This window comes from Chanos chanos, chromosome 6 (assembly GCF_902362185.1).
Source record: "Chanos chanos chromosome 6, fChaCha1.1, whole genome shotgun sequence".
Lineage (NCBI taxonomy): Eukaryota > Metazoa > Chordata > Actinopteri > Gonorynchiformes > Chanidae > Chanos > Chanos chanos.
In genome coordinates, this window is record NC_044500.1 from 29,698,860 (window position 1) to 29,713,812 (window position 14,953).

At 41.1% G+C, this 14,953-nt stretch overlaps 1 protein-coding gene across 1 annotated transcript; it reads left to right on the forward strand.

The window, feature by feature from the left end:
- The first annotated feature begins 800 nt into the window (after positions 1–800).
- Positions 801–12,544, forward strand: nr1d4b (nuclear receptor subfamily 1, group D, member 4b). The gene is made up of 8 exons (XM_030777528.1): positions 801–834; positions 6,156–6,494; positions 7,962–8,050; positions 8,154–8,298; positions 10,800–11,344; positions 11,556–11,741; positions 11,938–12,148; positions 12,348–12,544. Exons 1-8 carry the CDS (start codon positions 819–821, stop codon positions 12,542–12,544), a joined length of 1,728 nt encoding a protein of 575 aa, XP_030633388.1. The 5' UTR covers positions 801–818.
- Positions 12,545–14,953: the final 2,409 nt, after the last annotated feature.

A 14,953-nucleotide genomic window follows, 5' to 3' on the forward strand; every position in this document is an offset into this window, starting at 1 on the left:
GCGATGCATTCCAGTGTCAAATCAGTCCAACTGTCTCGCCTCTTTCCACGGTAGTCATTCTCCAATGAAAACGTGAGAAAGAGAACAGAGAGAGGGAGAGAAGGGAAAGGAACGTGGAAGAGATAGCCTTGGAGGGGGCAGAGAGAGAGAGAGAGAGAGAGAGAGAGCGAGAGAGAGAGAGAGAGAGAGAGGGCGTGTATGCGGTAGAGTGTAATCCTTGGCACACAAAAACAAAAACAACAGAGGTTGAAAGGACAGAGGAGGGAACACGGGGACAAAAAAAAAAAAAAAACAGTCACATTTCTAAGACATCTGAAAACGTGTTGGTGTGTGTAAGCGCTTATTATTGGTTGAGCATATCTTATCCCAGTTGCACAGTTCCGCCTGGAGATGCGCGTGATGACAGTACACTGGCACGAGAGTAAAATTCTTAGGATTTTTCTTTCAAGGGAAAGGCTCCTTTACTGTATATCACACAGTCTCTAAGGATATCTCACAGAAGTTCAAGAGATCAGAGAGGGAGCGAGCAGTGACGACGCCGTATTGCTTTGCTCTCACCTGAAGGACATTTGCATTGTTTTTTCGTACAGACCTATTTTAACAATTTTATAATTGTTTGATTGACCAATTTAATAATTCCTCGTTTTTTTTCACTGGTTCAAACTATTCTTGGTGTGCAAGATTAATGACATTTTTCCTCTTTTTTGCGAAAAGACTTTCTAACATTTTCACTTGTATGGATACTGTTTCTTATTGGTGCACAAACAACTAAAGCAGGTTAAATATTTATAATTCCGTTCAAGACAAACACATAGACGATGGACAACAGTCCAGGTAAGTTTATTCTCTCGATACCATACATGTGTTGGACATAGATGTTATCTGATTTGCTTATTAATGAATGTTGCTGCGTCTGTGTGGACGGCAGAAGACACTCAAAAATTTCATGTCTGCTGGCGTGCGATTCAGGTGAAGTGAAATTTAAAGCGACTGTACAAATAGTTCAGGGTAGTTCTTTGAATAGACAGGCTATCGTGAATCAATAGATGGAAGTAAGTTCTATGCCATGAGCAATAATGAGTAATAAATTGTGTGCTATGCTGAATCGATTTAGTTCAGGAGACTAGTTGTTTCACAATTAGAATAATATTAGCATAGTTTGTCAATTTCCTGACATTTATCGGCCAGTACCACCGTAGATCTTCCCGTCAGTGTACCCTGTACTGCAAATGTATACTGCTGACTGAGCAAGCACGAGGTCGGGTTTAGTCTCAAGATAAAGCATTACACTGCAAATAGGGAATTCGCGTGGTAGTCATCAATGTTTGTTCAAGAGTAAGAACTGTCAAAAATGGTGGGACTGTTTATCATCGCCTCGTGTGAAAGATCTGCAAATCTCACACAAGTAGACTGTGGAAACGGTGTTAATTTTGTTTTCGTAGATAGTGGATGTGGGAATACCTGGAGTAGAGATGTTGCTCTACAGATCTGACCGCCACTTCCTGCTTCGCTACATGTAAACAAACTCACGTGCACCTCCCTGCTGTTCCCAGCGAATCCCCTCTCTGTTATCTACAGCTGCCCCCATGCCCATGTCTATTCAGAGACTATGCTGTCCAAAGTGGCATTTGTTTGTTTAAATATTTTGTAAAACAGTCGCTTCCTCATGCTTATTTTTTTATTCACAAAGATAGTTTCAATCGTAGCCGAACAAAATGACCACGTGGATTGTGGACAAAGGAGGCGGTTAACTTCACTACTGTAAAAGGTGTTTCCCTGAGCGCAGCTTTGACCGGACAATGTTTCATTCTCTCAAGTCATTTACTAAGTCACGCTCATACACCGATGACTCCGCCTTTGTTCGATGCCAACTCCATCAACGTTTCTCTATGGCTATTCGTTCTTTGGAACACGTGTAGTTCTAGCATGTTAATGACTACACATGCAGAACTTGAACGTGTGAGAAATTTTGGCAAGCCTCCAGTATAAACAACCGACAGACAATGCATAATGTGCATAAGTTATCATGCAGTTTGTTGGCATGGTCTAATTTATAATCTTTCCTAAAATAGCCCACAGAAAGATAATATTATTGACCTTCTGTGCTCCATAACACATGGCTAATGGTAAATAACCAGTTTCGCCAACGATATCGTTTCATAGATCTATGCATCTTGAGTCGTTGCTTTTCCTATACTACATAACCATGTTTTCCTTACACTGAAATAAGTTCCCACTAGGATGCAGTAACTGAGGAACAATTAATTTGCTAGCGAATTTGGAATTCTGTGTTTAGAGAAAGAGACAGCTACACTTGCTTTTTAAAGACTTCACCACTGCTTTGCTTTCTCATAATAGAGTAACATGCTACGCAAAATCTGTCAAATGTAATAATTTCAAGTGAGGCGGAAAGCTCGGGTTAGAAAAGGTATAATGTCACTGAGTTTCTTTGTAAGTTACCCATTAATAACCAATTAACGAGGCTTTGTTTACAAAAAACTTGCTCTTGACAGGCAAAGTACCAGAGAACATTGTACAAACTAGTAGTTTAACACCGCTGCCCATCTATTGCTTTCATTCACGTGGATAAGCTCCAGACGCCACGTGCCGCGCGTGATTTCCAAGGTTCACGTCACGCCTACTATTCCCGCCCCCTCGTTCTCCAATTCGTCAGTATTACAAAGGCTGTGGCTTTAATGCAGCTGTAGGGACTGGAGATTGGTCAGTGGGTCATAGACTTGACAGAATATGTTTTGGTAGTCCACCTCCTCTAACGACCTTGCATTACAATGCTGGTTAACAGTATTAACAACAAAACATCCTTTATAATGTCCTAATAACTTAACTAGAATATTTCCTGAAAAAACGATCTGATTCTGTTAGACAAGACAGACTGAGTCGTTAAAGGCGCTCCCCGTTCAATAGCGCGAAATCTTAAACAGACTACAATTCTGATATTCCATTGCAAAGGAGAAGTGTAAACTAATTTAGAAACTAGCCAGGATGTAGGTGATCAAAGCAAATTGGCGAAGCGCACCGCAGATATAATCTGTAGGGCCAATAGGACGTGGAAAAGAAAATGCTTGTGTGTTATACTGTATGGTGATTATATTATTATGACTTAGGTTAAGTACAATAAAAACAGGTTTGTAAGAGAGGTAATCATTTAAGAGTTGTTGGAGGGCAACAAATAAATAAATAGCAAAGTTGAATTATTGTCTGCCGTGTGGTACTCCTCTGTAAAAATGATACTAATAGCTGGCAAATAGTACTACTCTCCACACAAAATTGTTAAGCTCTGTATACTATTTTAAAATACATTTTGGCATATACAGCATCTCTGTTCAACACATCTGGATGCTGCACCTTCTCAGTTATTTTAATATTGACCTACTTTCTCATAGAACCACAGCTCGGCAGGGACCCAGGCCCCCTACCTTGTTATGAGAGATCATATCAGTCAGCAGTGAGATGTTGAGTGGATCAAGACTATCAGTTAAAATTCATACCAGTTCAGAGCATCATTACTTTTTGACAGTGCCTTTAACCACTGTAATTATTTCCCCTCCAGATTACAGGTCTTAAATGTTCTCCAGACATTGCCTGTAGCACAAAAAAAAAGGTTCTTTTGGATTATTGTAACTGCCTTTTGGTGAGGCAGTTACAATTCAAAGTTAAAAACAAAGGCAGCAAAGACAGACATAGAGAAAGCATTATGTGCGTGGGTGTGTGTGCGTGAATGAAAAGACTCACGTTGCTGAGACTGCCCTCTGCCAACTGTCTGATAAGCCTGCGCATGCAGAAACTCTCTCCAACCACAGGCTTCACTAAGGACCTTGCAGCTGACTTGCAGCAGTCAGACCTGTGTTTTAATATAAGCACAGACTAAAGAAATAGGACAGTTTCAGAGAAGTTAGTGTGACAGACTTCAGTACACAGAAAAAGGACATATATCCATAAGGACATAAATGTTACTCTAAGACTAATATACTGAATTTGTGGGAATGTGATACAAGTTCATGATCTGGGCTCATTGCACTGTCGTGGTGTCCTTAAATGTGTGACAAAATCCACCACTGCTCCACAAATTTATCTTCATGGTTTATCATGACATATCAACCTTACTCACACAATATGTGCGCACACACACACATACACACACACACGCTGTGGAGATCATGGTCTCAAGCTTGTTAGCACCTGTTTTGAGGCTCCAGAGTTTACAGTAGTCTTCAGCCTTCTTGAACTCCAAGCTGTATGGAAACAGTGTGGAATAAACTCGTGACATATGAGTGAATGAGTGAGTAAGGCGTGTCTTTGTTTGTGTGTTTAAAAAAGGCAGGGATCGCCCACAGATAAAGCATAACGTTTATCTTTGTGTGTTTACAAACAGAAAGTAAAAACACATGATTTGTCTGTTCATGTGGTTTAAATCAGTGCTCAGGTAAACACACACTGGCAAGGTGCACATATTTTAACCCAAAGTAGAGTGAGAGGCAACACAAGCTGCCAGAGGAATTACAGACTCCGGCCAGACCAGATTACAACACATTTCACAAAGAACAAAAACACATTAGCATTTGTGTCAAGTAGTTGCACTCTTCACATAAAATCTCAGATGAGAGACACCCTGCATCAATGCGTTTTAGGACTGATATCTTTAGTTCAAAAGAGAAAAAATAGATAAATTAAGGTTGTTAAAAGTTTTGGATTCAGTGTTCAGAATTTCTTGAATGCTTTCAAATCTTGAGTATCATCCACAAGACTTCTGTTCAAAATAAGAATAATAAAAACATTATCCCAGGTGTAGAGATTTCTCCTCACATAATCGTATAGCACGTTAAATGCAATTTATTTTCAGAAGGAAGCAGTGATTATTTGTCAAGGGATAAAAGTCCTTCAACGGACTCGCCATGGGACTACAATCAACATTCCAAACAAACACGATCGCCTTAGTGTGATACTGTGAGGCTGGCGGAATATAGCTTAATTTTCTCTTGGTGATGTATAACACGTGGATTGAGAGTGTGGCGTTTAAATTGTTATGACGCGATACGTTTGAAGCAGATACGCTAGGAAAGTTTAGATCGACAATCAATCCTCGATATCTTCTCATTTTGACATCAATATTTATAACTCACAGTTTACACAAAAAGGAAGTGTTAAGGAAAAAACTAAACAAAACAACCACGTATGGCGAGCAAACGTGACCATTCTCGCACCACCCGCGTTTCCTGTGAGTCAGTCAAATGCCAAAGTGAACACACGGTAGCATGACTTTCCCCTAGTTACTGTTTTTAAGCTCGCTTCAAACGTGATCAGCAGGCTGGTAGTGTGTCTCATTTAAAGTACTGCGGCTGTTGTCTACACGGGACTGCGGAAAAAGCCTTGTGAGGTGGGGTGTTAACTATGTCAGGAGTCCATGTGAGTTGTCGGTCAGGTGGCTGGCAGAGAGTGAGTTCTGGGCGCGCCGCCAGGGGAGAGCGGCGTTCGCTACTGAAACAGGCGGCAGCTTGCGCGTTTCCGTGTACACGTGAGCTCCGTCGCTCATCTCAAACACAACGCATGATTAAAGCCGATGCGCCAGTAAAGGCGGTGGGGGTGGAGTGGTGGGTGGGACAAGAGCGTAATGAGACATTTCCGAGTTTACTAGTTTTAAATCCGTTGCACCGACAGACTACGTCGCTTTCTTTCGAATACTTGCAAAGGTTTTCTTTTAGGAGAGGTTCTGAAAAGAGATGAGCATCTGTCTGTCGGCAGGTTATTTCAGAAATGTGGAAACAGTATAAAACATTCATTAATACCGTTGTTATTTCTTAGGGAGGTCACCTACTCCTGTTATTAACTGCAAGAGGAAAACTGAAATTGAATGAATTGTTGATTCCCAGGTCTAAGATAGCCTACCCTTCAGACCTTGACCCTGAAAACCAAGCTAGTCAAATAGACAGAGCAACAGGATCTCTGACATTCAAAATTTTCCCTGGGTTTTGTCAGTAATGTTTGCTTGTGTTCACATCAGTGCTTGACCAAATTCATTGCTCACTAGAGGCCACTTGTCTTTATTTGCCTCATGACACAAAGACAGAAGAAAGATCGTCTAAACTCCCCCCCCCCCCCCCCCCCCTTGCTCTCTCTTTCTGTTTCCATGTCCACAGGTGGTGGAGTTATCCTGTACGCAGGCTCAACAGGCAGTATCAGCCCTAGTCCTGGCAGCCCTTCTAGTGGCTATCAGACCCAGTCACCCTCTTCCCAACCCTCTTCCCCTGAGGAGGCCTCCTTTACTGAGATTGGTGCTCTCAAGCAACGAGTGGGTGGCAGCAATACTAGTGGAGTCGTTGGCACACCACCCTCACCTAAGTTGGTTTTTCAGTTCCCTGAAGTGAGCCATGCCCCAGTGGTGAACTCTGTTACCCCAACCGTGACTTCCAGCCAGCACACATACTCCCATCCTATTGTGGGCAAAAGGCCGTGTGGATTTACTGGCACTTTTACAAGTGAGTAATGCTTGTGTGGGTTCCCTAGTCTTTGTTGGTCATCTCCATTCTCCTTTTCCTGTGTTATCTCATTGCCCGTGATTCATGCTGTGTCTCTCAAGTTCTGAGAGATACAGTTCTTACATTGTTTGAAATTCAAGTGTGAATGACAAATTAAGCATACAGGTAACTGCCAAAATAAAGAAAACAATGGAGTGAATGAGTAATGCAAAATGGATCTCAAGCAGGTGCCTCTACACAGGTGTGGTTATAGAGTTAATAAAGCAGTCAACATCCAATCATGTTTAGAGAAGCATAAATATGATGGACAAGCCCAGATGCTCATTATTTTGGCTACAATGACTAGTCAGAGTTCTCAGCGACTTTGGTAGAGGGATGATTGCTTTTGGGCATTTGGCAGGAGCTGCAGTGACAAAAAGACTACTCTACTGCTGCAGTGTTTCATGAAAAACGGTGTCCAAGGACATCATTAGTTAGGGTCAAGTGCCTGCAGTCAAAAACATATACTCGACAGCAGTAATATCCATGCACTGGTTCAATAAATGACACTTTGCAAGGTGAAAACAGATAAGGATCTCTTAGTCAATTTGACTCAGAATATCAATTTAAGGCAGTTTCATCAAGTACAGCCGGACATGAACTTCACAGGGAAGGATATTGTGATCGGATTGCAGAGAATAAACCTCTTATTACATTTTAAAAAGTCATGGAGAAAACACGGGTAGGCATTGACTAAACAGTGGGGAAAAAAACTCATATGGTCAGATGAGTCATTCTGCACCTTGCTCTAAATAAGCAAGCAAGTGTGTGGTGCATGCCAAAAAAAAACCAAAAAAAAAAAACCTGCTGGCCCAAGTGCATAATTCCCACAGGGATAGAGTTCTGGCAGTTCTGATATGGTGCAAGGCACATTTCCTGACATGGTTTTAGTCCAATTAGTGCCTCAGAAGGCTAGATAAACACCAGTAAACACAAAGTCAATCTGAGTGGTCACCTTCATGTAAAACATTTCTCTATCCTATTGAAGTGGTCTCTCTCAGGATAACAGTGTCCAAACACACAGGGCACAAGTGAATACCAAATGGTTTAATGAACAATGTAAACCATATGCAATGCTATCTCAGTTACCTGATCTGAAGCCAACTTATTACTCAGGGGAGATTATGGACTGGTGCCATCCAGATCCGAATTCTAGACACTTATAAAATGTCAGAGTGCACTGAAGCTGCACTGACACCTCATGCTGGCCCAGCACTTTGTTAAGACACGTTATGCAGGTGTTTCCTTTCTCTTGGCGGTTACCTGAATGTGGACTATTGTTTAGATAAGATGATTTCAGGCTGTTTACCTTTATATGAGCAACGGGATTACTCAATGGTTGTGAAAGGGTGTTTTCCAATCTATTCCTCTTTTGTGTTGTTCCGTTTTCAGGAAAAACTAATAAATGATGTTTCTTATTCTTATCAGAGACTGGAGGCATGGTGCTACTATGTAAAGTGTGTGGTGATATTGCATCTGGGTTCCACTATGGAGTGCATGCATGTGAGGGCTGCAAGGTAAAGACATTCACACAGACACACACACACACTCACATACACATTTACACACTCTCACGTAGTCTCATATATATAAAACTCATCCTTTCTCGTGTCTCCTCAGGGTTTCTTCCGACGAAGCATCCAGCAGAACATCCATTACAAGATGTGCGTGAAGAACGAGAACTGCTTGATTATGCGAATGAACCGAAACCGTTGCCAGCACTGCCGCTTCAAAAAGTGTCTCTCTGTAGGCATGTCCAGAGATGGTAAGAGAACCTCCTCCAGTCCTAACCTTGAACTGACATTCACCATAGCACTGAACCTAATCCTTTTGGCCTCACATTGCATATATTAGATGCACATATGCTATATGACATTATATACTGTTACAAAGCTTTGTATTTTCAGCAAAATATTGATTTATTACTGAATCAATATTGATTTTGAGTTCAGATCAATAAAACATCAGTGTGATTTGCAGAAAATTTACCTGAGGAGTATTAGATCAATTTTGGCTGCTGGGAATAATTTTCTGAGAGGCTACTGTTTAGTTGGCCTCATTTTCCTTTCATATTTCATACTCTTCTATGCCTCCCTTTTATATCTGCTCTCCTTTCACCCAAAGACATTGTGTTCTAAGTCCTTCTCTCCCTCCTCCCTTTTCCCCCTCTTCTCTCCTGTTTCTTTTTTTCACCCCTCTCACCCATAGACACTGATTTATGAGTGTGGGTGCATTCAAGTCCCACAAGTGATCATTCACAGCAAGAAATGTCTGCAAATAGGGTTTATTTTTGGAAATTGGGACACACAGTGCCTGATTGCCCCCCTGTGCTAAGGTTTAATGTGTTTCCAGGTCTTTTTCATTCTCGGTTTTGTTGAATTAATTAAAAACCAGAGCACAAACACCAATTTAATAAAGGCTCTCAACAGTGTACCTTGCACCCTGGAAAACCTTAATTGGCTTCAACAGAACAAGTGCAGTTACAGTAGAATTTCTTTCATCTGTTTCCTTGAACAAATTCCACCACTGCAAGACACACAGTCTCCCGAGATTGCTGTAAACTGGGTGATAATAAATCATTTCATTTTAAAGCCAGTACACATATTTAGGTGACCTAAAAAGTAGAACACAGAGATGCGCATTGTCGTTTATCATATCGCACAACAAGCGAGTACTGCCTTACTTAGTGTCTACATACAGTATGTGTGTCTTTATATCATTAGACATATTTATTTTTTTTAATATTTTCATATCTTCATTTTTTAATGGGGAAAAGTGTACATCTCAGCTAAAACCGAGAGACAGTTGAGAATGGATTTCCATAGTATCAGTGATCTGTGCTACAGTGGGTGCTTTCTGGATCTCAAAGACTCATGCCTGGAGAGCAGCCATTGCCTGATTTAGTGCCAAGCCCTCTCCCTGTGCCCCTTTGTTTGTTTCATGCCTCCCTCTGAATCTCTGTGTTCCCAATAAACAACCACATCCTCCACATTTTTTACTGCCCTTTTATCCAACTTTCACCCTTAGCTTTCTTATCTCAGTAGTTCTAAACCACAAACCCCTCTCAACTCTGTCCTCTCCTTTCATTTTCATACAAATAACATGGAATTTGCAGTATCTCATCTGCAATATGTCAGTCAATACCAAACTCACCAGAGCCTCCGACCAATGCTTATGCCTTCTTCACTATGTCTAAACCATTTGAAATCCACTGCTTTTATTCTAGCTCTTCAGTTGCAAAACTCTCTCCTCACTCCTAATGTCTATAGCTGCTTTTGCCTTTATTCTCTACCACCTCCTGCAGTCTTCACCTTCCTCTAGCTGTCCCCTGTTAACCTCTCGGAGAGAGATCCATTTCTCTCATTGTCACTCACTCACTGCTGTCTCTCAGCTTGTGACATCACTTCTACTCCAACTGACCCACTGACCCACTTTTCCACAGAAAAGAGAGAGCACCTCAGAGAGAGGGAGAGAGAGAGAGAGGGAGGGAGAGCGGGAGAGAGCGAGTGAGAGACAGAGAGAGAATAAGAGAGATGGGGGTGGTATAGCATACAGTAGCAGGTGCTATTAATAGCCGCACTGATGGAGATTTTTGAAGGGGGAGGGAAAGTGTGGAGGTAAGGGATGGAGAGACGGAGCCTTTACCCAGCGTTGTAATTGCCACCGTGGTTTCAGTAAATTGGCTTACCATTTCATACATTTAAATGACTCACACCTCGTGATTGCTACAATTTCGAGATCTTTTATAGGTCAGTGATTTTGTCGATGCAAATGGGGTCTTTTGAGGTGACATGAATTGCATTTGAGTTCAATTCGCTGCATCTAGTCTTCTAGCTTCACCTCATGATGTTGAGATCTATGGATTTAATGTGTTGGCTTGTGAGTCTTAATGGACTGATAATGGCACATATGGTAACTGCCTTTTCGGTCCTGAGAAGCTTAATGTTCAGCCACGGTTCATTCTGACCCCTGCAGAGGACACTAATATACATCAAATAATACATTTTCATCTCAGTCCTCCCTGAGAAACTGAGTTTCTTCACTGGACTAGGTAGAAATGAGCAATACTGTATCCACCAATTGCTTTGTAGACCTCTTAAATTTTTATGATTACAGATAATTAATGTCTAATTGAGCCTCAGTTTTTGGGTGTGTTTTAATCAAAGTACACTTCTAGTTATTGCAAAATAGACTGATAAAAATGGGATGTTGTTGTTTTAAATTTTTTTTCATTCACAATTTTCTTTTGACTTTTGTCCTTCACAGCTGTGCGTTTTGGACGTATCCCTAAACGTGAGAAGCAGCGACTGCTTGATGAGATGCAGAGCTACATGAACAGCCTCAACGAATCAGCTTCCATGGACGTTGACTCCTCTCCTTCCACAGAGGCCCCTCCTAGCCCAGGAGAAAGCCAATCAGAAGAAGTTATTGGTGCAGTTTCTCAAGCATATCGCAACATCTTTGCAAATGGAGAGGAAAAAGTGGTCAAAACCAATGGCAACAACATGAACAACAATAACAGCTCCTCCAACTGCCCGCAGTCTCATTTTCACCAAAACATACAGAAAGAATGCCATTCCCAGACAACAACAGACTACCACGCTCAACCACGATGCCCGGTTAAACATGACAACAATTCAACAGCACAAACAGTTGACAATGGTCGCTACACTTACCTGCAGTCCTCCAATCACAATGCAGGTGGCCCAGCCTCACTAAATTACCTAGAGAAGCAAAACAGCTATCCAGCTAGCAAGTCCAAGAGTCCGACTTCCTGTCCATGGAGGTTAGGAGCAGGTGCTAAAGTTCTGGTATGTGATTATGTATGTTGCCATATATTTGTGACACTTATGTCTTAAGTTTTATACAGGTCCAAAGTGTCATATCTTTTCTTAATACTATTGCAGTAAATGTAGGCCTAACTACAGCATGACAATGAGCTATTAATTTAAAGAAAATGGCACAGTGATATCTTAGTCTCTCTCTCTCTGTCTCTCTCTCTCTCTTTGTCTGGTCTCATAGGCTTGCCCTCTGAATGCTTCTCCTGTATCTCCTGCTGATCGTTCCAGTCAGCAGGTGTGGGATGCCTTCTCTCAGTGCTTCACACCAGCTGTCAGGGAGGTGGTTGAGTTTGCCAAGAGTATCCCAGGTTTCCAAGAGCTCAGCCAGCATGACCAGGTCATGCTGCTTAAAGCAGGCACTTTCCAGGTGAGACCACACTACCTACCTGTCATGTTTGATTAAGTTCCCACAAACCAAAATGCTTCACTGATGCTGGATAAGATTGTCAAACAGTCCAGTAGAGCCAGTTATGTGGGCAGTTGTCTTTGTCTATGAATATGTTTTGTTTTGTGTCTTAACATACTGTATCAATTTATCTGTGGTCCCTTCTGGTTCTGGGCAGGTTCTGATGGTGCGGTTCTGCTCGCTGTTTGACGCTAAGGAAAAGACATTGACGTTTTTGAATGGGCAGACATACCCCCTGACCTCACTGCGAGCGCTGGGTATGGGCAGTTTGCTGGATGCCATGTTTGAGTTCAGTGAGAAGCTGGGCTCCCTGGCACTGGAACCAGATGAGATGGCCCTCTTCATGGCGGTGGTTTTAGTGTCTGCAGGTACAAACACACTTGACTTACTTATAGAAGCACATCTCTCTCTCTCTCCCTCTCTCTCTCTCTCTCTCTCTCTCTCTCTCTCTCATCCAAACACACATGCTCACAGGCACAAACAAACATACACAGATTTTCCTAACTTCTGCAAGTACGTTGATATGGTATGACTGGGTGTCTAACTGCATCTCTATCTTGTTGTCAGATCGCTCTGGTATCGCGGACATGAGCGCTGTGGAGCAGTTGCAGGAAGGTCTTATCCAAGCCCTGCGTTCCCTCATCACACGCAGACGGCCAGACGACACCTCGCTGTTCCCCAAACTGCTCCTACGCCTGCCCGACCTACGTACGCTCAACAATCTGCACTCTGACAAGCTCCTCGCTTTCCGTATCGATCCTTGAGTCATAGATATAGCGTAAACAACATGGTTGTCACAACCAAATATCCACTGTGTCCCTGACACAGTGTTCAGATGCAGGGTTCATTCAAAAGTCTGAATTCGTCCCCCATGTAAAGGGGGAACCAACTTAAGATACCAGGACCAGGATTTGTCTCTTCAGACAAACCCAACCTTCATTCAAGATGGTGCCACGTCAGTCACATGTACTTCATTATGATGGCAAGAAATCAGAATATCTATTAAAATGTTTTGGGACAGTCTGAAGGACTTTTTTTTTCAATTTCCGAAGAACATATTTTGGAGAGAACTTTAGTGGAGGAATTCTTAAGATGGAGGAATCAGAAGAAATGAATTTTTAAACAAGACGTTTTGAAGAGACTTGTTTTATAAAGAGGCAGAAATCAGATGAACTGTTTTGAAGAAATGTATTTTTAAGATGGATGATTTAAAAGATTTTGAAGGGATGACCTTTATTTTTATTAATGTGTTGAACATACAGTGGACTTCTTTTGTATGTTCACGTATGGTAGTTTTGAGAAAGAGCTCTAAAAGCTATGTCCTTCTTGGATGCAAAGACTTTGCCATCATATCTTGGGGACAGTTCTTCTCTCCTGTTGGGGGAACAGATTTAGAAGAGATTATTCATGAAAGTATTGCTATTGTAAATGTAACTTTTTTTCCATTCTGACAACCAATCTAATTCATGTTTGATTGAATCTCTCTACGTACCCAAGCACAAAAGAGTGGTTTTGTGTGCATTTACGTAATTTGAAGTAAAATAGATGGTCTTCCTTTCTAATAAAGCAGGGGGTCAGTGTAGTGTTGTGGTAGTTTTATGTTTAATTTGCCAAAGAGGAAAAGATTGAGAATTTGGAATGTTCACACTACCGACATTGAACCAGTTTACTCTCATTCCTTGTGCTGCTGTGCACAAACCGTGGTCCACATTACTGAGAAAGTCAAGTTATCACATCTTAGCTCTTTAATAATATCTTAATTATCCACATCCTCTGTCTGAAACATGGAAGACCAACTGAGAAATTGTCTCTCTGAATTATGAATGTATTGTAATACAGTACCGATCTAGGGTAACACTCTAAACCAAAATCATTGCATCTGGTACTCCTGTACCTGTGTCATACTATAACTATACCTAGCCACACACACACCTACATGCACGCACACACACACACAAACACATACATAACACACAACATCCTCATACACAAGTAATCATGAATATAACAAGGACCGGTTGATCACACATTATCAGGCTCGCCCAATCTTTTGAAAACTTGAGATCTTCAAGATATTATTACAATAGAAGGAGTTATTATTAGCTCCCATAGTACTATTACTGTACTGTTAAAGATATGTTTGTTAGCAAAGTCAACTCTAACCAGATCAAATGGTTTCGGTTATCAGTTACACATACAAATATAAACACAACACCGCAGTAAATGATTATTGATATAATGAGGCAGTTACCAGCATTCAGACTGTATGAGTTATAATGTGTATAAAAGAATGATTTCTGTTATTGTTTATATTGTGTCTATGTCTTAGATTACCACTCCATTTGAATGAAATGTTATGCTGTGTCGTGCTGAACAGCCATAGAAATATCAGAGACTCTTTGAAGCCACTCTTTTTGAGTGGGAGTAAAGGAGAGAGAGAGAGGGAGAGAGAAATAACAGTTACTCCTACTGATATTTTTTTGGTTTTTAGCAGTCACAGTCAGCTAGCAAATATACATCAATGGATTCTACCACTGGATGTCAAAGTAAAGTTTAAAAAAGCTTTCCAAGAATGGCAAAAATTTTCTATTTATCATTTCAGTCATTCTGTTCAAACCCATGTAATAGTATCCTCAGACATCAATCTACCCTGCAAATTGTATATTTTGTAAATGTTTCATGTATATCTTATTCCATAAAAAATGATATGATATTAAAAGGAATTAGCTGATATTCTGTTTTTCCTGCTTGTTGTTTTTTTCCCCCTCATGTTTCAGTGTCTCTCTTGATCATAGTCAATTCCCCTCAACACACTCCATTGTGTACTGCATGCCAGTGGGGAACAATGGTAACCTAGCAACCACAGCTTGCTCTTCATGCATCTGTAAATTAGCGCTTGTGATATATTAAGTCTATCGAGAAGAGCTTTATTTGTGCACCGCATCTCAATGCAAACTTATTTTGTGCTGGTAAACCAGTAAGCCTCAGGGTCAAACCACACCAGAACAGGTTTATATAGAATAATACAATACTCCTTTGGAAAATAATAAACCACAATTATAAATTATAAACCACAAGAGGAAAAAAATTCCAATAAAAAGTCAGAAGGCTGTGGAAAAGACAGATCTCTCCTGGGGTTTTTTAATGTCCTTGTACCGCACTCTGTCTGGTGG